Source organism: Mytilus trossulus, chromosome 10 (genome assembly GCF_036588685.1).
Source record: "Mytilus trossulus isolate FHL-02 chromosome 10, PNRI_Mtr1.1.1.hap1, whole genome shotgun sequence".
Taxonomy (NCBI): domain Eukaryota; kingdom Metazoa; phylum Mollusca; class Bivalvia; order Mytilida; family Mytilidae; genus Mytilus; species Mytilus trossulus.
This window is the reverse complement of record NC_086382.1, coordinates 11,210,260-11,236,686: the sequence shown is the minus strand read 5'-3', so window position 1 is coordinate 11,236,686 and position 26,427 is coordinate 11,210,260. Positions and strand designations below refer to the sequence as shown.

At 30.7% G+C, this 26,427-nt stretch overlaps 2 protein-coding genes across 3 annotated transcripts; one reads left to right on the top strand and one right to left on the bottom strand.

The window, feature by feature from the left end:
* Nucleotides 1–515: 515 nt before the first annotated feature.
* On the bottom strand, nucleotides 516–15,937 carry LOC134686847 (synapse-associated protein 1-like). Its single transcript, XM_063546659.1, has 8 exons — nucleotides 15,425–15,937; nucleotides 12,160–12,242; nucleotides 10,935–11,081; nucleotides 9,480–9,619; nucleotides 8,843–8,934; nucleotides 7,459–7,524; nucleotides 5,819–5,989; nucleotides 516–4,149 (listed from the first exon to the last, which is right to left on the bottom strand). Exons 1-8 carry the CDS (start codon nucleotides 15,696–15,698, stop codon nucleotides 4,013–4,015), a joined length of 1,110 nt encoding a protein of 369 aa, XP_063402729.1. The 5' UTR covers nucleotides 15,699–15,937; the 3' UTR covers nucleotides 516–4,012.
* A 68-nt stretch (nucleotides 15,938–16,005) lies between these two features.
* Nucleotides 16,006–25,771, top strand: LOC134686850 (proteasome assembly chaperone 1-like). Of its 2 annotated transcripts, none has more exons than XM_063546661.1 (6): nucleotides 16,006–16,203; nucleotides 21,032–21,138; nucleotides 21,850–22,061; nucleotides 24,010–24,208; nucleotides 24,929–25,065; nucleotides 25,633–25,771. In XM_063546661.1, the coding sequence occupies exons 1-6, from the start codon at nucleotides 16,112–16,114 to the stop codon at nucleotides 25,705–25,707; spliced, it is 822 nt and encodes a 273-aa protein (XP_063402731.1). In that variant the 5' UTR covers nucleotides 16,006–16,111; the 3' UTR covers nucleotides 25,708–25,771. The 2 variants fall into 2 exon arrangements, with proteins under 2 accessions (XP_063402731.1, XP_063402730.1); XM_063546660.1 differs by having other exon boundaries at nucleotides 16,007–16,203; nucleotides 21,029–21,138; nucleotides 25,633–25,770.
* The last annotated feature ends 656 nt before the right edge of the window (nucleotides 25,772–26,427 follow it).

Below are 26,427 nucleotides of genomic sequence, written 5' to 3'. Positions count from 1 at the left end.
TATATTTTCTGGCGTCTGTTGATATTTCAGCTTAAATATTTAACAAGGTTTTTGCCATAGATAGTAAATATACTTTTTTTTTAAATGATGTTGATGCAGGATTCTCCACTTCTTTCTAATAGCAGGGGATGTAAAACTCAAGTCATATACTTTGTTGTATTTTTTATTTACATATTTACACATAATTAAATTCATTTCACTACATCATAAGGTGATTTGTGAATACTACTGTAACAGAGTTTTAACATTTCAGGTTTAAATAATATCAATATACATATTGTATATAGTATTAACCTACTCTTATATATTAGACTGGAAATTAATTCATGAGACATCATATAAATATTCATATTATATTTTTGTTGTTTGTTTGCCTAATAAATTTGAGGGGCCAAACGCTTTCTGTGTCCAAAAATATATAAATGATTTTGAATGAAAAAAAAAAGTATAGTAAGAATTGGCTTAATAATCATTGTATCAAAGAAACACAAACCCCTTTTTTTTTTATTAAAAACAATCAACCAACTAAATGTGAAATGATTGGTAAGCATGTTAATGTGTTGAGTCCACCTCATTAAAACTGACATGTTTAAAGCAGTCTTCATAAAAGTATTATACAAAGCTATTTTCAGTCATTGCATGGATCAAATTATATGATTTGGAATGAGTTAAAGTCACATTTGCCATGTTTCTGTTTATTGTTAGTACAAAAACTTTCTGAAAAATTTCATTAACAACACCACAAACAGTAAGTGAAATTGACAAAACAGTTCATACACTATAGCTATCAATATACCTGAACTCCTTAGCGCCTCAAAAAGAAGGAGGTGATTGCTTAAGGAAAATACAATTTCTCGCCAATACTTAACTTATTATGAGTAGCATTTACTTTTTATCCCATCTCTTAAAAATGTAAGCAACTGTTATAGCAACTGCATAAAAAGTGGAACAGTAACTGTTCTTCTTTTTACAAAAGAAAAAGCTGATTTATTTCAGTAGAAACATGCTACAACATAAATAAAAAGTCATCAAGTATTACAAGGTGACTTTTTAAGTTAAGACACAACATGCTTACATTAAATGGAGAGGTATATAGCAATTGTGGACCCAAGAGTTTCAAAAGGAGGGTGAAATGAGGTGGGGCTCAAGTCACTTAAAAGGTAAAGAGGAATCAGCAGTCAAAAATCAGGAAAAATGCACTAAAAAAATGTTTGGCCAAAAGGGTCTTTCTTGAGTTTCCTCCTCTCAAAAATAATAAGACAACAATATATCTATAAATACACACATCAATATGCACTGTAGTTGTATAAAAATAATAATAAATGAAAGTGAATTATACAAAATTTAACAAAATATAATATCAATAACTAAATCTACAACAAATTTCAACAAACAATTGCATAACTTAATTTTCTACATAATTATTACATGTTTCATATCACATCTACCAAAATACCAAACAGAACAGCACTATCTAATAAAACAGAACAATAAACAGAGGCAGTACAACCCTATGATCACTTAAATAAAAAAAAATAAAGAACACAGGTTATGGTTGATATACTCATTAAAAATTAAACCTGTTTTGTCAGCAAATTTCTTGATGTTTCAAATAAAGTTGTTTTCAAATTTTTTGAATTCAATGACAACTACTGGGAAATAAAATAAGAATAAATGCTTGCTAGCAGTTATCCACAACTTAAAGATTATAAAAATAAGTAGTTATGGTTTGCCTGCTAATAATGAAATATTCCCCACACAGACCAATAAAAAAGAAAAGTAACAACTATATCAATGTTGAGCAAGGACCTTACAGGACATTCTGTAAAAAGCCACAGAGAAAATTATTAAACAGAAATATTGAAGTCAATATCATTAAAAACCTTAGAAAATCAGATTAATAGGAAGCCAACATCGAATCAAAATGTAATTCATTCTGGGAAACATTTCCAAATACATAGACTGAAACATTGTGATTGGTTTTCATTGTCCTAAATAATAGATGTCCAACAATATATAAGAAAGCTATTTGTATGTTCCTGTACTATGAATCAACCACAGCCTTAACAAAGGAGAAGGTCCAGTAAGACCCCTTTTTGGCCCCAAAATATAGCAGTTTTACAAAATTGTTAAATTGTAAAATTTTAGTTATTTATTGGACGGTAGAATGCTTCTGCTACATTAATATGGGCTGTTTTTGACAATACAATGCACATATATCGGGTACTAACACCATAAAGTCATGCTAAATTACTGAAATCTTCACAACTCTATCATTTTAGTTAAATTTTAGACGTTTTTCTTGTAAAACAGAAGTGGCCGCATTCGTGTTCATCCTTAATATTGATATGTAAGTTTTATTTTATGATAATACATAACATATATAAAGGTTAATCTGAACACTTTCATTTTTGACAAAAATCATCTGAAAAGTTACATTTTTCGGCGTATTTGGTAGATGTTTCATATTTGAGCTTGAATCGGATCATTTTTAATCATTTAATCAGTTAAAATCTTTCACATTAACGACTTGATTCCAATGAAATAGACACTTAAGTGCTGAAAAAGTGGTCAAAATCTTTCGTCAGATGAACCTGAAATTTGAGGCCAAAATTGGTCCTTACCAGACCTACTCCTTTTGAAATAGTTAATTAGATGAATTTATAGTAACCTACTATATACCGAAACAGTAAAATAGATGAGTGTATTAGGCAATCCAACGCAAAATGCTTGACTTACTTCTTACCTATCAAATGCATCTACATATGTTTAGCAGATAATTTTTTAACTTTATAAGGTTTCAAGTTGTAAAGGAAAAATTTGTATACATTAAAATCTCAATAATATAAAGAAACATAAAAATTGGATTGCCATAGACCACATTCATGAAATTAGGGCTGTACCATTAACAAGTGTGTGAGAGGATAGGAAAGGACTTCTAAATATCCCTACAACTAAGAACCATTTTTTAGATAACTTGGCATAATGGTAATAGATGCATACTGAAAAAAAGACCCATGACCCACAATCAAAAATTAAACTTTTCTAACTACCCTCCCACATATACATTTAAATGGAATAGCCCTTACTGTGCATGTGACAATGTCAATGTCACACTGAGACTGACTGACTTACTCATCAGATAGCACCTACCATACATTAATAAGATTATTCATTTTCTTTAAAAAATAAAAAGAATAAATTGGTATAAAGATGTCTTTAAATACAACAGCTCCTATAGGTTTCAGTATTAGTTGTTATCAATTTACAACATATATCCACCCCAATTGTTTAACTCGTTTATACAAAATACAAAAACATTCTATACCACGGTTTACCTATCCCATATGTCTTACAGATAAGTTGAAAAAATGAATTTTTGCACTAATCTCATCAGTTTTAATTTATAGATTAAAATGCATGAATCTTTACAAAAAACCCACTGTCTTATAATGTTTTTTTTCAAATCATAAACATTTGGCATGATATATGTTAAAAATCATTTCCTTTAACCGAACGAACTACTAACATAACTGATTAACATATACAGCATATACAATAACAAACATATATATCTTTTCAAAGTAGTTAAATTTCTCCACCATAAGATGAAATCATATGAAATTAAGTATACATTTTCAATATTAGAGCGATATACAAAATTATATGACACTAAATCAATTTGATGACCATTTGCAAATTAATTTTTTGTTATTTCTAATGATTGGATCTAACCAAATGTTGGAAATCAGAAAATATATAATCTAATAAATTCCTTGCCCAAATCTATGATCAATCAGATTGAATTAGATGTTGGATTTAGGGGGAAATAAAAGTTCAGTGCAATTTGTCTTTTCATTTTCAGGTCTTTGTTTCAAACATATCACAAATTCCTTTATCACAACATATGAATGAGCATGAAGTTCAGCATGAATTGCCCCATTATGAAGATACAAATTTCCATGTGATGAAAATAAGCTCCCCGATATGATATCAAGATTTAGTCTATGTTTTACATGTTATTGGTTTCATTTTCAATTTCTTGTAGGATTTCATTTTCTAGTTCATCATCTAATATTTCTCCTTCTTGGCCCACCATTTCATATTCTTTCAATTCAGCCTGTAGTTCATTTTCCCATTCATTGTCATCTAAACAAAATAAAATCATCACACAATGTATTACTGTAAACACAGAAATTATTGCATTTAGGTGAAATAAACTTACATGACTTATCATAGATACCAGGATTAAAATTTTGTATTTATGTCAGATGCACATTTCGTCTACAAAAGCCTCATCGGTGATGCTTGAATCAAAACTAAAAAAAAAGACCAAATAAAGTACGAAGTTGAAGTATTGAGGACCAAAAAGTTCTAAAAATGCAACAGCATCAGGTTGTTAATAAAAAAAAATATTCATGATTTCATTAGTAATCTCTCAATTTTTTTGCAGTCACATTTTCTATATATCAATTTTACAAGTAATTATATCAGGAGAATGTAGTTCAGTGAGTCATTTGTGTGAGTAGATGTTTGTTAAAATCTCCCATATATTTTTTTATTAATTGTTTTCTTATAAATAAGGCCATTAGTTCTTTTTTTTAAATGTTTAATCTTTTTCCATGTCTGAACCTTTTATACTGACAAAACATTATTGCTTCTTTCTTATTGTTGAAAACATCACAGTGTCCTATAGTTGCTGATATCGATTTCATTAACATATGGTGAATAGTTGTCTTATTGGAAATAATGGGCACATTTTCCTATTTTCAATTTAACTGTTACAAAGAAGACAAACTTATCAAGCTTAAGGATGTACTTAGGTGAGGTTTGGGAATCTGTGTCAAATGTTCGGACTCCTTGGTGTTTTTCCATACAATACAATGTAAAACATTTTGCCCCATGACACCCATTTATTTTTTCATATAAGACTAATCAGCTCATGAATGGTCATTTACCAAAATTTTAGAAGATTCTTGATTTTCTTTCTTTTGTTTGGAGACCCATTAATACCAATGCAAATATAAGGTTAAAGTCTGAGTGAGTCTTTTCCCGCTGTATTTAAAATCTCAAATATCTCGAAAAGGAGGTCCATGACCTATCACTATTTTTAGCTTATTTTTATCCTTAATTGATGTTCTACCAGCTTATAGTATCAATTCTAACTTCTTAATTTATTAATTTTCACATAACCTCACCTAAGTACATCCTTAAAGGGTCTTTTCTCAGTAACTGTTGGTACTCCATTTAAATATTTTTACGTATATTAGATAGTACATATGACACAGTCAGAGGCAAATACTAATTAAAGTCACTTTTATTTTCTTGTTTAGGTAAACAATTTCTTTATGTAGAGTTGTCTACCTTTTTCATTCAAATTGTTTTAGTCATAGAGATAAGAAAGACATATTTTCTTCTTTTCTTTAATTCTTAAATATCTCTCGACAACTTTAACATTTGAATCAGACAAAATAACTTAAACATTAGACTCTTAGCCATAGTCTGGTAATCTATTTTTAGTATGTAATTTTTTTCCAAAAAATATTTGATTAAATGTTATGATTATATGAATTTTTCAATTTTAGACCAAATGCATGCCTACACTTTGATAAAGAATAGTCTAATAAAATGAAAGTGAACTTTTAAGTCATTTGGTCTCTGGGGGAGAGATGTCTCATTGGCAATTATACTACATATTCTTATTTTCATAGATATAAGGAATTTAGCCTCTTTCTCAGACCAGGTCATACAGTTTCCATTTTTTAAGTCAAGTGTAAATTAACCTTGCTTTCTTAATTTTAAGGCAGATGTGTATTACCTCCCTTTTTGTCATCTTCTACATGGAGTTGTTGCATTTCTTTTTTCAAATCTTCATCATTGAGAGCATCAGCTTGGAATGTATCACTAACAAATTCGTTCTCTGCGGGACTGCAAGGAATGTCATCTTCTACTTTAGATTTCTGCTGGATTGCCTGTGGAGGTGTTGATTCTGTTAAAAATAGAAGAGAGAATAAAATTATTATTATTATTATTTACAGTGCTTATATAGCGCTTCTCTAAATAAACATTTACTCAAAGGGCTTTACAATGCATAAAAAACAATGATACAAGTACATATATATATATAAACAAAATTTGAAAAAAAATTAAAAAAATAGGTATGTGTCAATGGTTCAATAGAATCAAAATAAAGACCGTAAAAAATACAACTCAATATATGAAAATTTTAAATTATTCATCAAAAATAATTTTAAAATATAGATAAATGTTGATTGTTACTTATGTCAAAATCATTAAAGATGACCAAGAGTTATATTTTCCTTGACCAATACACAAGCCATCATTAACTCACTACATGTACTACAAAACAACACGTACCAAAAAGTCAATATACTGTTAACCTTCTTTTTTTACTTAATTCTTGCAAGAAAAAATCATAACATGATTTTAAATCGTATTTACATGAAATTTGTATCTTTCCATAAATATATCAAGAAATTAAAAAGATCATGAAAATAAATTGCAATGAAAATGACTACAAAGAATTTAGTGCTAAATAAAATATACATGAAAATGAGTTGGTTTTCTGTATTCATGATCTAGTGTTACAGCAAAACAAAAAGTGGAGTTCACTGTACACCTATTATACAAACTTTCAAATTGTAATGGCTTTTAACTTGTAAAAGAAGATCCACTGGAATGCCACACAAACTTGACATATTTGCCATCACTATATAAGTTCACTCCTTTCATGACAATATTTCAGTCCAACATTAAAACTTATTTACACTTTTGATATTTAGCTGAATTTTGTCTCTAAATGAATGAAGATCTGCTCTATATAACCTTCTGACGTCATGCAACAATCAATTTTAAATTGTGATGTCAAATTGTCTAAATTGTGATGTCAAATTGTCTAAATTGTGATGTCAAATTTTCTAAATTGTGATGTCAAATTGTCTAAATTGTGATGTCAAATTTTCTAAATTGTGATGTCAAATTGTCTAAATTGTCTAAATTGTGATGTCAAATTGTCTAAATTGTCTAAATTGTGATGTCAAATTGTCTAAATTGTGATGTCAAATTTTCTAAATTGTGATGTCAAATTGTCTTAATTGTCTAAATTGTGATGTCAAATTGTCTAAATTGTGATGTCAAATTGTCTAAATTGTGATGTCAAATTGTCTAAATTGTGATGTCAAATTGTCTAAATTGTGATGTCAAATTTTCTAAATTGTAATGTTAAAATTTACAGGAACTTGTATGAATTCATGTAACATCGGAAAAATTTGCATAAAAGTGTAAATCTTCTATAGATTCTGTCAGAAGTACATGTACAGTAGCTCAACTGGAATAAAATGTAAACTAAAACATGAGATCATGGTATAAAAGCCAAAGGAAACTGTGATGCAAATTTTAAAAAAAATATACAAATTGTTGGAATACAGTTAGTGATACCTTTTTCTTGGTTTTCATCTGAAGACTTAAATGACCCTGTACTGTTAGACCTACTTCCCATTGAACCTGTAAAATAAACATGATAGTGTTGTTCTTGTTTAAATACCCCAGAACAGTGGGATGTTCTTTCTTATAAATAAAAACAAAGACTCATTCTTATTATTCATGCAACTATCGTCATGAACATGCATTCAACACTTGTCACTGGGTATTAAGCAATCAACAATCAATAATCCTCAAATTCATTTCGAAAATTTCTATACCATTAAAGTATGTCAATTGGATTGAAACTAAGTTACATATCGACATATTAATGAAGATCAGATAGGGGTTAGATGTCTTTCTCACATACTGTGGATTCATTATTATTCGTTGGATACCAATTTTCGTGGATTCCGTGGGCACAGTTTTACCACGAAATTTAATGTTCAACGAATGATAAATGTTCTATAGGTTTGTATGCAGACTTCAGCAAAACCACGAAAATAAATATCCACGAATATGCAAGTTTTTCTTAATCCACGAAAATTGGTACCCACGAAAATAAATGAATCCACAGTAAATGTTGCAGACTAGACAGAAAAAGATTTGACATCAGTAAATGGTTTATTTACAAGGACATATGTTATTTTTGGTGCCCTTTATAGCTTGCGTTTTGGTGTGAGTAAGGCTCCATGTTGAAGACCTTACCTTTACCTATAATGGTTAACTTTTATAAATTGTGACTTGGATGGAGAGTTGTTTCATTGGCACTCATGGACACTTATATACCACAACACCACTGAGGGTCAGATTCTGTCACACTAGTGTGTCATTTCTTGAAAGTATTTGTATTCATGAGTGTCTTTTCTATTGAGGTGATCATTCACACTAAATGTGTCAGCCCATTAAGATTTATTTAATTCATGTTAAATTTTCAATTTTCAATCTACCGGTATTTTACTTGTTGTTGAATACTTGGTCTGCAATTGAATTTACAACTTCAGAACATTAGTTGACATTATAAAAACTTCTTGGATTGTGGATGGCAGCCTAGATTATATATGCCAAAAAACAATCAAAATTATGGAAAAATTAACTAAAATTGATGTTAAAATACAAATAATGTTTATGTATGGGATCATAGCTTCACTAATTTGAAGAGAAGGTGCCAAAAAAATGTATTTTTTGTCTAAATAGTATTATCATAAGTATTTCTGTGTGAAATGTGTAATATTTTGGCCTGATTAAAAAAAAGCATCAAAATCTTAGGACCAATTCTAGACCTTAGTGAACATCCTCATTTATCCAAGATACTGTACATGTAAATTCAGAAATTATTGCGAGGTTTTTATTATTGTTAAAAATCCCTCTAGTACAGTAATTATCTTTTTTCAATAAATACCTGTTTCTTGTGCAAGTGATGTCAGTTGTGTAGATTGTTTGATAAGTGAAACTCTGTAAAAATAGTTCCTCCAGAAAATATCTTCTTTCACTCTGAAATAAAGTAAAATTTTCTTTAAAACATAGTTTGAAGCAATTGATTTAAGACATTCATGTTAGTTGTAGAATTTGTCTTATATAATGTACTTAGCCAAAAAAATAATTATCTGTATCCTTACATTCTATCTGAAAATCAACAAAAAATCTAGGAATAAGCCATCACTTGTCCAAATATTTGAAAGAAAAATTATCTCATGAAAGTAAAATAAATGTATTGAAAGGCTTAGAAATAAAGTTTTCACATGATGTAGGAAGAAAACCTTCCATTAACCATTGTTAACCATTTAAGACTAAAAGGTCATGTCATTCTTGTCAGACATACTTACATGTACACCTTTCAAAAATTAGGTCCAAGCGATTTCCTTTGGATTACTTTAAGTTACAACATGTAATGAATCTCAATACAAGATTCAAACAAAAAGTTCAGCATTCTCAAATTTTTTTTGGAAGCCTAGGCCTTGAGTAGCTAAGGAAAGCTGCAAATCAGACATTTATAGAACAAAACGGTTTTTGAGAGTTTTAAAAGTTACAGAACTTACTGTTTTGGTACAAGATCAAATCTCATTTTCTGTAAATTAGAATCTTCTTGAAGGGTTGCCATGGCAACAGGGAATGAAGCTTCAAATTCAAACTGGAACTGAACACCGGCAGGAGGATTTCTGACAAAATTTCTCTTGTCCTAAAAAATTAAAAGAAAGCTTAATATTGTTCTTTGTAAACATTATTATGTTATGAATTTTAATATGAGGCAAGCATTACCTGTGAATGGGGACAAAGTCTGTATGAATTTCTTTTTTTTGTAACTTAAATATTTGTTAAAAAAAGAAACTGAAATACCGTAACGTTTCAGATTTTGGTTCTGTCATGTCTGTTGTTAGGGATTTTACTTGTGACATTATTTAAGTTATGACGTCATGTTCAATGTAAACAAAGAAACGCAATGCATCAGGTAACGTTAAATCATATCAAAGACAAAGAATTATTAAAAATGAATATTGGTATTGTGTTCCTTGAGTTCCTATATTTTACTAGACTACTCAAAGTCTCACGACAACCAGACTGGAAGGAGAAAGTAGATTTCTGCGTTCTGCGCAAATGCGGGAATAAAAAAAAGCAACACACTTTTTTGGAACAATTTTGAGTTCATTAGTACACTGAAAATTTTGGGAAATTTTCACGTTTTTTTTTCTACTGTAAATGTAAAGTAAATGGAATTAAACATGTGCCAATAGTTTATACATGTATACATTGTATATAGAAATTTTATGTCTCATGCTTACTTTGCAAGAGATGATATTGGCCAATTATCTATTTTGTGTGCCTTAATTTATAATTGGAGAAGTTGCATTGACCAATTTTAACAGGAATAACTCTTCTTGTGCTAGTGCATGATAGTTATAATATCTGGGGTCCCCATCCCACACAAACTGTTTTGTTTTAAGGACTGTTAATTTTTATTTAGCTCTTTTTGTCATGGTGTTCAGGTGTTATCAGTTTTTCTTTCAATTTCTGTTGATTTCTCCCTTGATGTCTTCTGCCCTTTATTCCTTAAGGTCAATATACAGTAAATTTAGAAATTATTTCCATAGTCTTGTAAATTCAAAATGTAACAGAATCAGGTTTGAAATAATAAAAACTTTCATTCATTATTTCAGTAGAAATTTCATTCACTAAACTTTTCCAATCACATTAATTAGGTCTTCTATTTTGACCACTAATCAGTGATTTAAAAAATAAATGCATGCATTAGCTCCTGAATTTACAGTATTATAACTGGAATGTTCTCGAGATATATCTCTTTTAGTTAACATCTTCATGCAACTAAACAGGGACAGAGGTGCACTCTGTCTCATATTGTGAATATAAAATGATAAAATTCTGCTGTTAAAGACCAAACATGTACAACAAAGCCCCTTTCATCAGATTGAGTCCCTGTGGCTTACTCAATAAGCTACAACACTGGAAGGATAATGTACAAACAGAGGAAAACATACTGTTGACAAGGCCATGATCTGTGATTTCATTGTCTCTTCTTCATTATAACCAACCCATGGTGGTACTGCTGCTTCTGATCTCTTAGCTTTCTCTTTCTTTTCTGTAACAAATTTGTTCTGCTCCTTGGCAAAATCTCCCATTATAGTCTAAAAAAAGGGTAAACCTACATGTATATATAAATATTTATAGTGCAATCTTTTTTAAAAATAATATATGTCTTTAAACAATATGTTTGTGGTCTAATAGTTGTAAATACATGTATGAGTGTTAAAAATGAATAAAAATTATCAAAATGACATCATTTGAGATTTAATGGTTGTAAATCTGACATCTATTAATTAATTCATGACCTGATGACTATGTTTAATATTCACCATGTTCACACCTAAGATTTTGAAGTGGCACATTATTCATGTTTTTAATTTGCTACTTTTCTGCCAATGTATAAAATGTATAAGGAGATGTGGTATGAATTTATGAGTGCCAATGGGACAACTCTGTATCCAAGTCACAATTTGTAAAAATTAACCATTATAGGTCAAAGTAAGGTCTTCAACATGGACAGACAGTATTAAAGCTATTAAAATAATACTATTTCATAGAGAAAAGAGATAAATAATTTTGACAATTAATATATCTGATGCATTTTAAAGCATTAAACAAAAGGACTGTGGTTTTAATTAAATATAAATGTATCTGCAAAAACTTTTATATTTTATAATTTTATCAAACATTTTTTATCATAATTCAAATCAGCAATGTCTGAATGTCACATATTCAACCTCGATTTCTATACCTTATCAAATACTTTAATTCAGAAATAATTGTGAAGTTTTTATTACTGCGAAAAGAGCGGTAGAGTTGTAAACGCAATAATTTAAATTCTCATTTTGAAATATTTTATATATGACCTAATCAGGATTTTCACAAAATCGATAAAATAAAAAATCGCATTTCAGTCTTAAATGACAAAATCACAATAATAAATGCACGCAATAATTTCTGAATTTACAGTACCATGTATATACATTTGTACATGTAGCTTGAACATGTTGAAATAGTGATTTATTCCAGTGGTTCATCCCTACCTCTCATCATGTTCATTATGGGTGTACATTTTGAAACTATAGTGGTCATCCTGATAAACATCAATTAACTACAGCCGAGAGCATTAATTCACAGGGTCCTGACTGTTAAAGTCTTTCAAAATTGTTTGATACATACCTTATCTTCCACTGACTTGCCAATAAGTTTGGCTTTATCTGCTACAGTTTTGCCTGCTTCTTTGCTAAAACTGTACAGGTAACCTACAAAAAAAATCAAGATTAAAATTTGGATACATGAGTTAATAAAATTTATGTAGAATTAACAATGCAATGAAGTGTACATGATGTACTTATGTAGTCATAAGAGACATGCAAAGTACAAATGCATGTACATGTATACACACATCTATTATATCATTATATAAGCATGAAACGGTCATCTACTTTTAAGTTTACTTTTCAAGGCTTTAAAAATGCTAAAATCATCATTGATACCTTTATCTACTGTTCATTTAAAGTATTTTGATGAAGAAATAATGTGGAAAGAGCTTCTTCACTCAGTGGTGCTTTGTGAACGTAGAATCCGGGTCTGTTCGCGCCCATTCACTTTCGCACCCTATCATGTTCGCCCCCTTTCACTTTCGCACCCTACATGTTCGCACCCAAAGTTGGTTCACACCTTACGTGTTAGCGACCAATTTTCATTGGTTTTGTGTTTTATAACTTTGTAATCAAGTTTTGGCAAGTAGTATTCTTATTTTACTAATTGTTTTCATTGTCTCAAAATAAAGTGACACAGCATTTTTTTTGTTGTGTTGAATAAATTGGATGGTGTATTGTTAAAAAAATAATAATCCTTTCTAAATAAAGTGGGATTCTGTCAACATTTTATTTTGTGTTGAATAACTCCTAATCAGGAATTGAAATTGGGCGCGATCGTGTAGAGTGGGAACGGACTTTGGGTGCGAACGTTGTAGGGTGCGAAAGTATATTCGGCGCGAATGGACCTGATACCGAAAAGTTCAAAGATTTTAAGTATTTGTTTATGGTTCATCAGTCAGAGCTCAGACATCAATAAGTCTGAATCTGCTTTTAATTCATAGAGGTCTAAACTTGTAAGTTTTAGGATTTGTCTCCCTTTAATGTACATGTAAGACAAATTACGACTTGAATAAGTCCAATATTGTTAAACAAGAAATAATTGACCAGAATCAAAAGTTGCAAATATCCACTCTTACAAGTCAATGAGTGATCAAAATTGGTTACTTTCAAGACCCACGCATATTTATAAGGAGGTCATGCATCTTAATCAAATAATGACAACATTGAAAGCCAATGCTTTGTCTTCTAAAGAAAAATATGAATGAGAGTCTAAATCAAAGAGCTGAATAGCTCTGAGGAGAAAGACGGCCCTTGTTTCTATTTAATTATGTTTTTGGAAAGGGGGGGGGGGGGGGGGGGTATCTTTTGATAGTTTTCATATGAAGAACGAAAAAGAGAACAGCTAGAACATGTAGAAAGGTTGACAATATTGAAATCAATTGTTGTTTATGTAATTTCATTTCCTTAGTTTAGGATTCAATTTGGGCCAATGGAAGTGATCTGCATCTTTTAAATCTAAACATTTGATTAAAGTTGATAGCTAATTATCTCAACTGAATTCTGTCATTTCACAACAACTGCAATATTTTTTGAAATCTTGATTGTGTACCACTGAACTGCAGGCTAGGGCCATTTTCCATTTTTTGTGACAGTACTCTTGGATTTTTAAGTTTTTTCTTTAGAAAAAATTTAAAACTGAATAGATTTTTCAGTCCACACTTTCTAGTGTGGACTGAAAAATTTATTCAGTTTTAAATTTCCATTGTTAAAGTTCTGAGTTACAACTCTCATCACAGGGAAACAGGTACTAATAAAAAAACAATATGAGTGATGTAAACTGTGTGAAGCTTGTTTCCAAATCTTAATTTTGAAATATTTGTAAATAATAAATATGTTTAAACTACAAAATGCAATTTTTTTTTTTTTTTTTTTTTTTTTACCATTACAATGATTATGTAGGTACACAAAAATTTAGTTTTAATAGAAGACTACTAATCCAATGAAATGTCACATTTGAAGTGTTTAAATACATTAACTTTTATTTTAGTGGATAATTACTCATCAATAGAGGTGCTCCTGAATTGGAGGAAGATTCTCAGAATTTTTACAGAAAAAAGTGGTCTCACTAATTAGCGATAAGAAGAATTTCAGCGACAAGAAGCGACAAGAAGAATATTTCTTTCTTGTCGCTAAATAGGCTTCTTGACGCTTCTTGTTGCTTTTTGACGCTTCTTGTCTCTAATTAGTGAGACCCGAAAAAAGTAATAAAATCGTTTCTTTCCCCTGTCTCATGTAACCCCACGATCTTTGTTTATTTTGAAAGTTGTTGACCTACAAATTAAAGTATTGCATGTTGATGTGTAAATCAACAACAGTAAACAATATTATGTTTAAATTTAACAAATACAAATTTGTAATTGGTGCACGATCTCTAAGAATGATTTAAATAACCAGTGAACTGGTGAAGGATATCCCTGCTTCTTCCAAGAATGACGTCACTATAAAATACAATGTAGGTTGGATATATTTAGAATATCTCGTCATACTAATTTTTCCGGATTGTAAAATACACGTAAATAGTGTAAAGGAGAGTTCAAGATATGATAATTTCGTGAGAAACAAAAGGGAAATGTGTAAAAAAGTGTTTAAAGTCAAACTATTCATTTCTGGGTCTCCTTCTCTTCAATCTAAGTAAGATTTGTTGGGGGGTTTTCCACACCATAACATGTATAAAAACAAAATGAATGATGTGAGGGAGTGTCACTCTGGTCAACCCCAAAGGGGATTGACGGCTTGAAGCCGTCTTTCCCCAAAAATCGGAGATAATGTTAACTAACCTTACAATGAAACCACTTAGAATCACACTTAATGAGGAAAAACATCTGTGTTTAGTAAGGATGTTCAATTAGATAATTAAAAAAAGATAGCTCAAGTCCTTGTGAACTCTAGCTCATACAGGTTTTTGCTGTCATAGGTGGTGTAGTTTGGCCACAAAGTAACATTAAGTTTTTTCCCCAACATAAAAAGACCTAAACAAGTCTGTCATTTTCCGACTTAGATAAGTCTAAAATTGAAACTACATTTTTATAATAAATACATGTTTCGACTTATTTAAGTCAAAAACAAAAATCGCCTTGTTTATGTCTGAGCTCTGACTGTTCATGTTTTACCATAGTCAAGTTAACATCCGGTATTAGAACAATAGTGATAACGTCTATTCATAAAAAATAACTTAAGATTGATGTGTATGTTTTGAATTTACTTGTATTCTTGTTGTGTTATATAATTTTCCCTGGGCCAGTAAGGGATCAAATCATAACAAAACAACAGAATTGTCATACTTCCCCATTCTTTTGCTGCATTCAATGCTTTAGAAGATACATCCTCTAGTTTATGTTTAGCTGCATCCAGAGAAATGTCGATATCACCATCTCCTTCTTCTTTGTTTTCTGATTCTTTTTTATCTGGGTCTGATGTCAACTTTTCTTTCTCACTCTCAGAATCGGGGTTCTTTTCATTGTTTTCGTTTTTGCCTTTGTTTTCTTTGTTTTCTTCGTCAGATTCAGCTTCTCTCTCTTGGCTCATTCCCAACCAATTTGTCATAGAACTAAACATTTTTGTTTTTGTTATTTCATTCACAGCTGACGGAATTATCGATTTTCAATGTTTACAACAAGACGGAAATGATGTCATCCGTATTCGAAAAAATAAGTACTGTTAATTTTCGAGTTGAAATCAATATCATTTACAACACATTTCTTCCCTAAATTTCGTAATCTAAAGGAAGATGGGAAAATAATAAAGGTGTTATAACAATTTAATATATCGACAGAAGTAAAGTTTTGACTACAACATAAAAGTTATGCAGATAGAAGCTAAGAGGTCAGAGCAAAGTATTTAAATTAGCTTTCAATGACCTTGACACTTCAATAAAAATTAAAAGTCTCGATCATTCATTTGTTTTTCAGAAGCAAGTTTTTGTGTATATTGACAAGAAAACATATCACTTTATAAAAACATTACAAAGCATGGCAACATTTTTTGGAGAAGTGCTCCCAGTTATTTCTAGAGCAGTTGAAGAAGACGATGACAACGACAGCGAATCCGAATGTTTTGAAAGGTTTTATACAGATAGTTGGAAATTCTAGTCTGTTACTAACTATCGGAAGCAGACCAACTCGCCCTGTTGAAAATCGCCCCAATTTTTCCCAAACATGACCAACTCATTTTTTTTTGTATTTTCTAAACAATTGCATGACAAAAGCATAATTAATTCTTTATATATCATAGAAAAGTTGATTAACAATTATCAAATGATCAGGGGGATCATGATCATGATGATTATGACAAGATTATAGAAATTTTATATGCTTTTTGTCCCTGTCGTAGCAGAGAGGCATTCAGTTATATCCCATTGTACATGGTGTACGTCCACACTTACATCCCAAAGTTTGTTTTATCTCAACCAAATGTTTTGAAACTTATACACATGCAATGCTTGACACCACAAAACACAGATCGAGTTTTGAATTTTAGTGGCGTCACTTTTACCATTCTATAGTTCTAGGTCAACGACTGTAGCCAACGTACACCCCACAGGGTAACATTTATATTTTTATTTTTTATATTTTCAAACTAAGTATATATATAGACATATAGACTTCTTGAAAAACATATTCATTATGAAGTGCTCCTTTGAAGGAGGGATTTCCTAATACAGATACAGATATGGACCATAATTTGCTATTGGGCTCCGTTTCCTATAACTATAGAAAAGTGATAAAATGTGAATTACTGTAAGAAAAGTTGCAACTACATCTAAAGATGCCATTATTTTTATCAACATACAAGTGTATGCTACACTTCCCTAGAAAAAAAATTTTTTTTTACGAATTTCAAAGATTCTACAACCGTATTTTTGTGTCGTTTCTCGCGTTATTTATTGCTTCCGAAGAGCATAACGCTGACTGATTTATAGATAATCGTCACCGGCAAATTCGTAACTTTTGCTTTCAAATAACAAAGAACATCGACCAATAAGAATAGTGAGAAGAAAATGCCGAGAACTATAAGTATTTATGTAGCAGATGTAAGAACAGTGGCGTGATTTTTGCGTCCGATTTCATAACGCAATTTTTAGATGATGTAATCTGCTTTGTTGTAATAGAATTCTTAAAAACAATATGCAAATATGAACTCTCGCGAGATGTTCAAACAGGTAAATCCGAGATGATTTACATTCTTGTTTTGATCTTCGTAATAATTAAGTAAGAAAATTACGTTGCCGTTATGCGTTACATTTCACACGAAACAGAAGTCCAATTATTTATTAAAATTGTTTTTGTCCTTAAGTTCTAACCATTTCCGGTCATACGTGAAACATGTGACTAGCATGTGATCACGCCATTACGGCCGGATGTACGAAATACTAGGTCTAAACATTGTTTTTGTTTCCAACGGGATGTTAGCAAACATAATCTGTAGACTTGTTTCGTCTTGTTTAAAAGGGGAAAATACAATTGTCAAAGAGATTGCGCCGGTGGTCTGTTATTTTTCCTATGTGCATAATGTTACATACGATCCTGTGTGAAAATAAATGCCCAATGACTTGACAAAATCGATTTCATATTTGACAGACGTTAGAACACACTTCGTTTCCCGATAATGACGTGAAGAGTCCTTGGAAAAATCAATCGAAATTACGTCTCTTATCATTGTACCAATGCTCGTTGGATTGATTTAACTTCAGCAGTAAATATTACTGGATATTTTAGGTGAATAAATATAATTTAATAAAAAATACATGTTAATATACCGTTACACTTGGAATGTACAAAGTTGGAATCCTGTCACAGTTTTTAATTAATATTTTTTATTCATGTTCTGCAAACACTTATCAGAAACGCAATAAAGGAGTAGGTCCGGTAAGACCTCTTTTTGGCCCCAAAATATAGCAGTTTTACAAAATTGTTAAAACTTAAACTTTGTCTTAGTTATTGGATAGTAGAATGGTTCTGCTACATAAATACGGGCTGTTTTTGACAATACAATGCACATATATTGGGTACTAGCACCATGAAGTCGTGCTAAATTACTGAAATCTTCACAATTCCAGCATTTTAGTAAAATTTTAGACGGTTTCCGGGTAAAACGAAAGTGGCCGCATTCGTGTTCATCCAAAATATTGAAATGGAAGTTGTATTTGATGATAATACATAACATATGTAAAGATTGAGGATGAACACGAATGCGGCCACTTTCGTTTTTCACAAAAAACATCTGAAAAGTGTTATTTTTTCGCATATTTGGTAGATTTTTCATATTTGAGCTTGAGTCGGATCGTTTTTAATGACTTAATCAGTTAAAATCTTGCACATAAATTAATTGAATCATATGAAATAGACACTTAAGTGTTTAAAAAGTGGTCAAAATCTTTCGTCAGATGAAACTTAAATTTGAGGCCAAAATCGGTCCTTACCGGACCTACTCCTTTGTCAAAGGAGAAGTAAACTTTTAGCATGCATGACTTGAAAGGAAGTACTTTATTGATTTTAGCCCACTAAAGTAGGTTAAAATGTGGAAACCCTGTAGATGGTGTACATGTCACAAGTATCACATTGTGTCTATTTTAAAGATTTTAATTCCAAGTTAAAAAGATTTTTCTTTACTGGATTTAAAGAATGTTACATTGCCAATGATTTGGAATAAATTGTATATAACTGGAAAATCAAAACCAAATATAAATACATTTTTTTTGCTTAAACATCATGATTCAACGATTATGGTATCCTGTATCAATGGAGAAAATATGGAAAATTCTGAATAAAATGTACTAATTGTTTTCAAAACAAGCACATATTTAGGAGTTTTATAATACTGTTACATTTAAGATGGATTTTAAGAAAAAGTATACTGTTCAGATTAATTTAAGCAGATTTTGCAATAAAATAAAACTAAAAAAATGCTTTCGGTTTCTTCTGGTTTCCTGTCAGGTTTAAAAAAAACTTTAATATAACATTGAAAATAGATTTTAAATATTAACATGAAGCAAGTAACACTAGTAATGGTGTTAATTTATGCCTTTTGAATTATATTGTGCAAAATAAAGAAAATAAAGATTGGTTTCCTGTTTGGTGTCATGTCACGTAAACGGTGAATCAAAATGTATTAATTTTTTCTCGAAAAACTCAATTGTTCCATTCATACTATTCTAACACCAACACAACCCACTAAATAAAAGTTTAAATTTTAGAACTTATAAAAAAGGATACAAAAAGAAACCAAAGGCCGAATACCAAATTATGGTCCATATATGCCCCTTTACAAATGGAAAAATTGCCTAATTTTTTGTTTCCGTTCTCTATCTTAAATGTACCTCGACCAAATGTTATGAAACTTATACACAATGCTTATTACTACAAAACACAGATCAAATTTGAAGTTTGGTTGCATCACTTTGACCAATTCTAGAGTTATGCCCCTTTACAAATGGATATATTGCTGAATTTTTCATTACCATTCTCTAACTTAAGTTTTCCTCAACTAAATTGTATGAAAGGTATTTGAGCAAATTTGATGTTTTGTCACAAAATGGGATTTTGTATTTTTTTCAAAATTTTAAACACATAGGTTTGAATAACATCTTATTAAAAGAATGATACTTAAAGAAGTGATTTTTGGGAAGGAAATTGAGGTCTGATACTTAAACAAGTGATTTTTATGTCATTATCCTAGATTCAGTACAAGGTCATCACCTGAAATGACCTGGTCATCCTAGACAACACAGATGTTGGTTCTGATAAGTTTAGAAACATAATTAGTCCCTGAATCATTAGTATTCTATGTTTAAAGCTATACTTATATTAAATCACTTCTTCTAGTGATTAATTTGTACTACTTAAATAGGTGATTATTAAAGAAAGACAACTCTAATTTCCAACCTGTATGGAAATAATGTTACTTGAATCAGTGATTTAGAAAATCACTTGTTTAAGTAAGTCCCCTGACTGTTTACTACCATACAACTCTGATTAAGTCCCAATTATGGTCACTTTAAGTTTAACAGTAATATTGTGTTACATGTATGTCCCTTTTTAACATTATATGTGAGCAGGGGCATTATCTGTGTCTCATGGACACATTATTCATTTATTTAAATGTTACACCAGTCAAAGCAACAATCTTCTTCAATTTTAAATATTTCTTATAAACTATCATAATGTTTTTGGTATAACTTATTTTTTTTTTTTATCAATTTCTACATTTTCTTTTAAGTAACAGTCATCAACTGATCTATATAAACATTTTTTCCAAGTAAAAATAAATGTATGATACATGTATAAAGGTATTTTACCATTTGTTTCCTAACATATATGTGTTTTTAAAAACAAAGTAGTCACTACTGTAACAACTAGCCAGTCAACACTAGCCTAAACGCAGTGCTATTAGTGGTGTTAAAACACCAAAAATCAAATCAAATCTTAAAAACAAACATATTTTCCTTCTGTCTGTAATATAATGTAACTGCTGAAGGCCTTCAAAAACTGCTCCCCTAGAAGCCAATTGCAAGAGGCTTATAAATCTAGGCAGTGGTTTGAAAAATTAAATTTTCATTGTCCATGAAATTATACTTTAAAAAAAGAAAAGGAAGTTGACAGCTAACACTTAATTTTGTAACAAGACCAATGTACATGTAGTAAAGACAAATTCAAGAATTTGTTTTTATATATCTTGTTTTATTAAAAAAAAAAAAAAAAAAAGTAAATAACATGAATAATGTCATGCATTGTCATGAATGTACATGAAAGATAACTCTACCATAAAAAAAATGTGACTCTGCGATTCAACATTATATGTGGAGATTAGTAAATGGGGATGAAAACCTAATTTGCAACATATAGTATATTTATCTTTTAGTTATTAATTGTTTATCTTTTATTTCTCAGTAGAGTTACAGCCTTATGGACCCGTGCAGCTAAACAGAGTATGTCAGAATCAGGAGAAGGGAAATTACCATGTGAAATACTTATTATAGCAGTGGGACCAGCAGCTACAGGTCAGATATATACAAATTTCCTTATTTGGTTGTGTTTTCGGCAAAATAAATTTTATATTGGCGGCATATATAGTAAAATAAAGTTTTTCCATCCTGTTTTATAAAACATTAATTAACCTCAAGTATGTCATGCTCTGAGGTAAAAATTGAGAATGAACATGATGGAAATGGGGAATGTAGACAATTCAAAGTTGTAAACATGTTTAATCATTATACATATTACAGGGATCTCCATGGATGAAAATGGGGAATGTAGACAATTCAAAGTTGTAAACATGTTTAATCATTATACATATTGATATTATACATGTATTGACTTCTACAAAGTAAGTCAGTGGCAAAAACAATTCTGTTTATATAGCTATAACAAACATTGAAAATGGGAATTTTTTTTTGGCATTTCATAAATAATTTGCACAACTTCAGACATTTATAAGTTGCACAAAATGAAAACAAAAAGCTTTAGGTCTAGATCTGAATTAAGACAAATGAAACATGATAAATAACTTTCTGTTTAAGACTCCTTTGGACACGCTTGGTTTTATCATTGCAACTAGTTTTGTTGGTGGTGGAAGACACAGTACATTGAGAAAACCAATACATTCAACAGGAAAAATGGTGTAATCACTTGATAAATTAAACATACACAGGGCTAATAAGGTATCACATAATATCTCACTTAATTTGATTTTTTTTCTGAATCTTTTGAAGGTTTTGTACAGACATATGTTATTCATAAAAACTATGAAATAATTGCTGGATTATTTAGTGGACTACATGAAGATGATATTAATACACTTAGTCAGAAAACACCAACAGATAAATCCTGCTTCCTATACAGAAAGAAAGACTGTCCAAAAATACTGGTGTGTCAATGCAACATAACAGTTACACCAGAACAAGCCTTCTCATTTACAGAACAAGTAAGTCATTCCACTTGTGTGTCAATGTAACATAATAGTTACACCAGAACAAGTGAGTCATTCCACCAGTGACTAGTGTGTCAATGTAACATAACAGTAACACAAGAACAAGTATGTCATTCCACTAGTGTGTCAATGTAACATAAGTTACACCAGAACAAGTGAGTCATTCCACCAGTGACTAGTGTGTCAATGTAACATAACAGTAACACCAGAACAAGTAAGTCATTCCACTAGTGTGTCAATGTAACATAACAGTTACACCAGAACAAGTGAGTCATTCCACCAGCGACTAGTGTGTCAACGTAACATAATAGTAACACCAGAACAAGTGAGGCATTCCACTAGTGACTAGTGTGTCAATGTAACATAACAGTAACACCAGAACAAGTCAGTCATTCCACCAGTGACTAGTGTGTCAATGTAACATAACAGTAACACCAGAACAAGTAAGTCATTCCACTTGTGTGTCAATGTAACATAACAGTTACACCAGAACAAGTGAGTCATTCCACCAGTGACTAGTGTGTCAATGTAACATAACAGTAACACCATAACAAGTGAGTCATATCACTAGTGTGTCAATGTTACATAACAGTTACACCAGAACAAGTGAGTCATTCCACTAGTGACTAGTGTGTCAATGTAACATAACAGTTACACCAGAACATGCCTTCTCATTTACAGAACAAGTAAGTCATTCAACTTGTGTGTTATAGTTTCCCTTAAGGTGGTACCCAACACTTTCACTAAAATTAATTTGGCTTGTTTAATTTTCATAAAATTTTGTCAAAGTATTTACTTTGACCCTTTTACAAAAATATAAAAAAATTAAAAATTTTGAACCAACCGTTTTGTCAGAAAAAATACACTGATTATATACATGATATAGCAATTTGACAACCACCAATTTTGATCATTGAGAAGCTTAATACTCCTTTTACAACACAATTTAATTATAACGTTTAGCTGACTTTACAGAGTTATCTCCCTGTAGTGTTAGGTACCACCTTAAACAAGCTTTCTCATTTACAGAAAAAGTTTTTCATTCCTTTAGTACATGTATGTCATAGACTCATAGTTACTAATACCCGAAAAAAAGCCTTCTCATTTACAAAACAAGTTATAAGTCATTCCACTATATATATTTAGTGTGTAACATAACAGTTTAATACACCAAAACAAGCCTGCTGATTTACATAACAAGTTATAAGTCGTTCCACAAAACCATGAAAACAGATATGATAAATAGTAACAAACAACAACCACTGAGTTATCGGCTCCACAATTAACATTTTACATGTACTTTTAAACATTTCAATGACAGTTTTTCATAACATAATCATATTGGATTCAAACTTGTGTGCATCACTAAAAGTGGTTGAAATAATAATGTATGATCAACACTAGAATGTTAAAAGTTCATAAGCAAATACATTTACCTATAATGTTAAATATTGATTCAAAAAGTTGAAACTTTAGATAGGAAACTTTCTAATTTGTGTATTTTCCTGACCTGTACATTTCCTTTGTCACATACAATGCTCATGTTATAAAATCATTGTAAGAACAGATTGTTAATGAGGTCATTTACATCAATTGACCACTGGTTAACCAGTGTGATTCATTCATCAAAAAGCTTTAGATTGGTGTATTGGATTGTGCTTAATATAAAAAAGAAGATGTGGTATGATTGCCATTGAGACAACTATCCACAAAAGACCAAAATGACACAAACATTAACAACAAAAGACTGTAAGACCTTCAACAATGAGCAAAGCCCATACCGCATAGTCAGCTGTAAAAGGCCTCGATAAGACAATGTAAAACAATTCAAACGAGAAAACTGACGGCCTTATTTATGTAAAAAAAAAGAATGAAAAACAAATATATGTAACATACATGTACCTGTTATGTTTTATATTTTATTTCTGTTTTTTTTTTGTAGTTATTTCCATCCATCAACTTAGAAGATGCTTATGTATCCGTATTGTGTTCAGCTCATACAAGTGAATATAAAGCAGATATACCAATATCTGACATGGAGGTACCATTCTTACGATCTCTCAGGTCCACAAAGTATCTAGGAACTCCATTAGCACCTTATGTTGATCAACCAAATATAGTAACAGGACTACCTGCTCAGTGTAGGTATAGTTTGTATTACAGAGATCCCTCCTTTTTATTTTCAAAGTTAAAGATCATACAGAAATTGGTCAAAGAAGCTAAATAAGGATCTATTATTTTATTTGTACATAAAATTGAGAAAGGAGATGTGGAATGTGTTAAAGAGACAAGAACTAGACCCAAGAGCAGATAACAGCAGAAGGCGACCGATAGGTCAACATAGAAAGAAATCCCACACCTGCAGGTGTTCTTCAGCTGGCCCCTAAACACATATGTGTACTACTTTAGTGAAAATGGATGTCACACTAAACTCTGAAACATATAAATGAATTAAAAAAACAAGACAAACAAATGCTAGTGGTTAATGACTTAGGACAGGCACAAAAAGGTGGCAGGGTTAAACATGTTTAGTGATCCCTATACCTTTCGCCAATGAAAATTGATTGATTTATTGTTGATGTTTTAATGCCACTTATGAGCATCACTTTTGTACTATTTGTGGCAGCCAGATTTTATTGGTGGTAGAAGCTTGAGTGCTTGGAGAAAACCACGACCTTAGTGTAAACAATATTTTATTATGAAAAATCAAGTATAAATCATAAACACATTCACAATAAGGATCCAGAAACCACAACCTTAGATAGGAAAAATGACTTCAATCCTAGTCAATTAAGATTGGAATTAAGTGCTCTCTCTCTCTACCACCTTGTATATACATACTGTATGTTTGTTTGTTTTAGGTTTATCTTATTGTCAAGTAAACAAAGTAATAGCAGTACTATATGCATGTTACACAGATAGTATACAGGTAGATTCTGCTACCATGAGATGCTTTCTACCACTGATACAGTCCACACCAATCAAAGATATAGTTGAGGTAATTAAATAAGTACTGAATAAATATTAATTTGAGTAGTTCTATCTGTGGATGTCACTGTGTACATTATTATTTACCAAAAAATTAGCAATCAAATTATTCATTATTCATGTTATTTATAGAATATCTTGTAATGAAAATAATACTTTTGGAGAAGATGAGGGAGACTATAGATCTTATTATAAATGGAAATCTACAACACTTGACCTGATAATATAATGCACAAAATGTCAATCGCATGACCAATACATCATAATTAATTCAGAGCCTTCAAAATGTTTTTGAATTTTTTTAAGTTTTGCATTTAAATATTACTTTGTAAGGTTCATTTTGGATAATATGATAATATGAGTCTCTGTTAAAAGTTGTCTTATGCTTGATTGGCTTTGATAAGTTTTATGTCTAATTAAGATCTCTCCAAAACTAAGTGATTTAAAGTCATTATGTAAATATGTAATCTTTCCCATTGTTTTAATGCTTCATTGAAAGTTGTTTATATAGTTTTGAATTATGCTGATAAAACTATACAAACATTTATACTGACAAGTTTTATTCTTTTTTTTCCAGAAAAATCCAAAGGCAGATGAAATGTTGAGGACAATTGTAGATTTACATACCAAACATAATACATTATATTTATAAAAAACAGTTGTGTTTGTACTTTTAAAAATGAGAAACTTTACAGGTGCCTAATGTTGAGTAGAGCTCATGTTGAGTAGAGTCGGCATACCATTCCAGGAGCTCCTGAGATAACCCCAGGTTTTTGGTGGGGTTCGTGTTGCTCAGTTGTTGTTTATGTATACTGTTGTTTTGTCTTTTGATCAATTTTCGTTTTTATGCCCCACCTCAATAGTAGAGGGGCATTATGTTTTCTGGTCTGTGCCTCCATTTGTTTGTTCGTCCGTCTGTGCATCCGTTCGCTTCAGGTTAAAGTTTTTGGTCAAGGTAGTTTTTGAAGAAGTTGAAGTCCAATCAACTTGAAACTTAGTACACATGTTCCCCATGATAAGATCTTTCTAATTTTAATGCCAAATTATAGTTTTGACCCCAATTTCATGGTCCACTGAACATAGAAAAGGATAGTGCGAAGTTCAGGTTAAAGTTTTTGGTCAAGGTAGTTTTTGATGAAGTTAAAGTTACATCAACTTGAAACTTAGTACACATGTTCCCTATGATATGATCTTTCTAATTATAATTCCAAATTATAATTTTGACCCCAATTTCAAGGTCCACTGAACATAGAAAATGATAGTGCGAGTGGGGCATCCGTGTACTATGGACACATTCTTGTTTTGCCATGATGTTGTCAGTTTGTATTTCGACTTATGAGTTTCAATGTCTAATTTAATATCTTTTGCCTCT

Bases quoted from the DNA above. Each gene is read 5' to 3' on its own strand.
- LOC134686847 (XM_063546659.1), bottom strand. From the start codon at position 15,698: ATGTTTAGTTCTATGACAAATTGGTTGGGAATGAGCCAAGAGAGAGAA. The intron at 12,243-15,424 runs GTATGACAATTC...TTTTTTTTGTAG, and splicing joins TGCAGCAAAAGAATGGGGAA to GTTACCTGTACAGTTTTAGC. The intron at 8,935-9,479 runs GTAAGTTCTGTA...ACTTTATTTCAG, and splicing joins TTTGATCTTGTACCAAAACA to AGTGAAAGAAGATATTTTCT.
- LOC134686850 (XM_063546660.1), top strand. From the start codon at position 16,112: ATGGCAACATTTTTTGGAGAAGTGCTCCCAGTTATTTCTAGAGCAGTT. The intron at 16,204-21,028 runs GTTTTATACAGA...TTTATTTCTCAG, and splicing joins GAATCCGAATGTTTTGAAAG to TAGAGTTACAGCCTTATGGA. The intron at 22,062-24,009 runs GTAAGTCATTCC...TTTTTTTTGTAG, and splicing joins CCTTCTCATTTACAGAACAA to TTATTTCCATCCATCAACTT.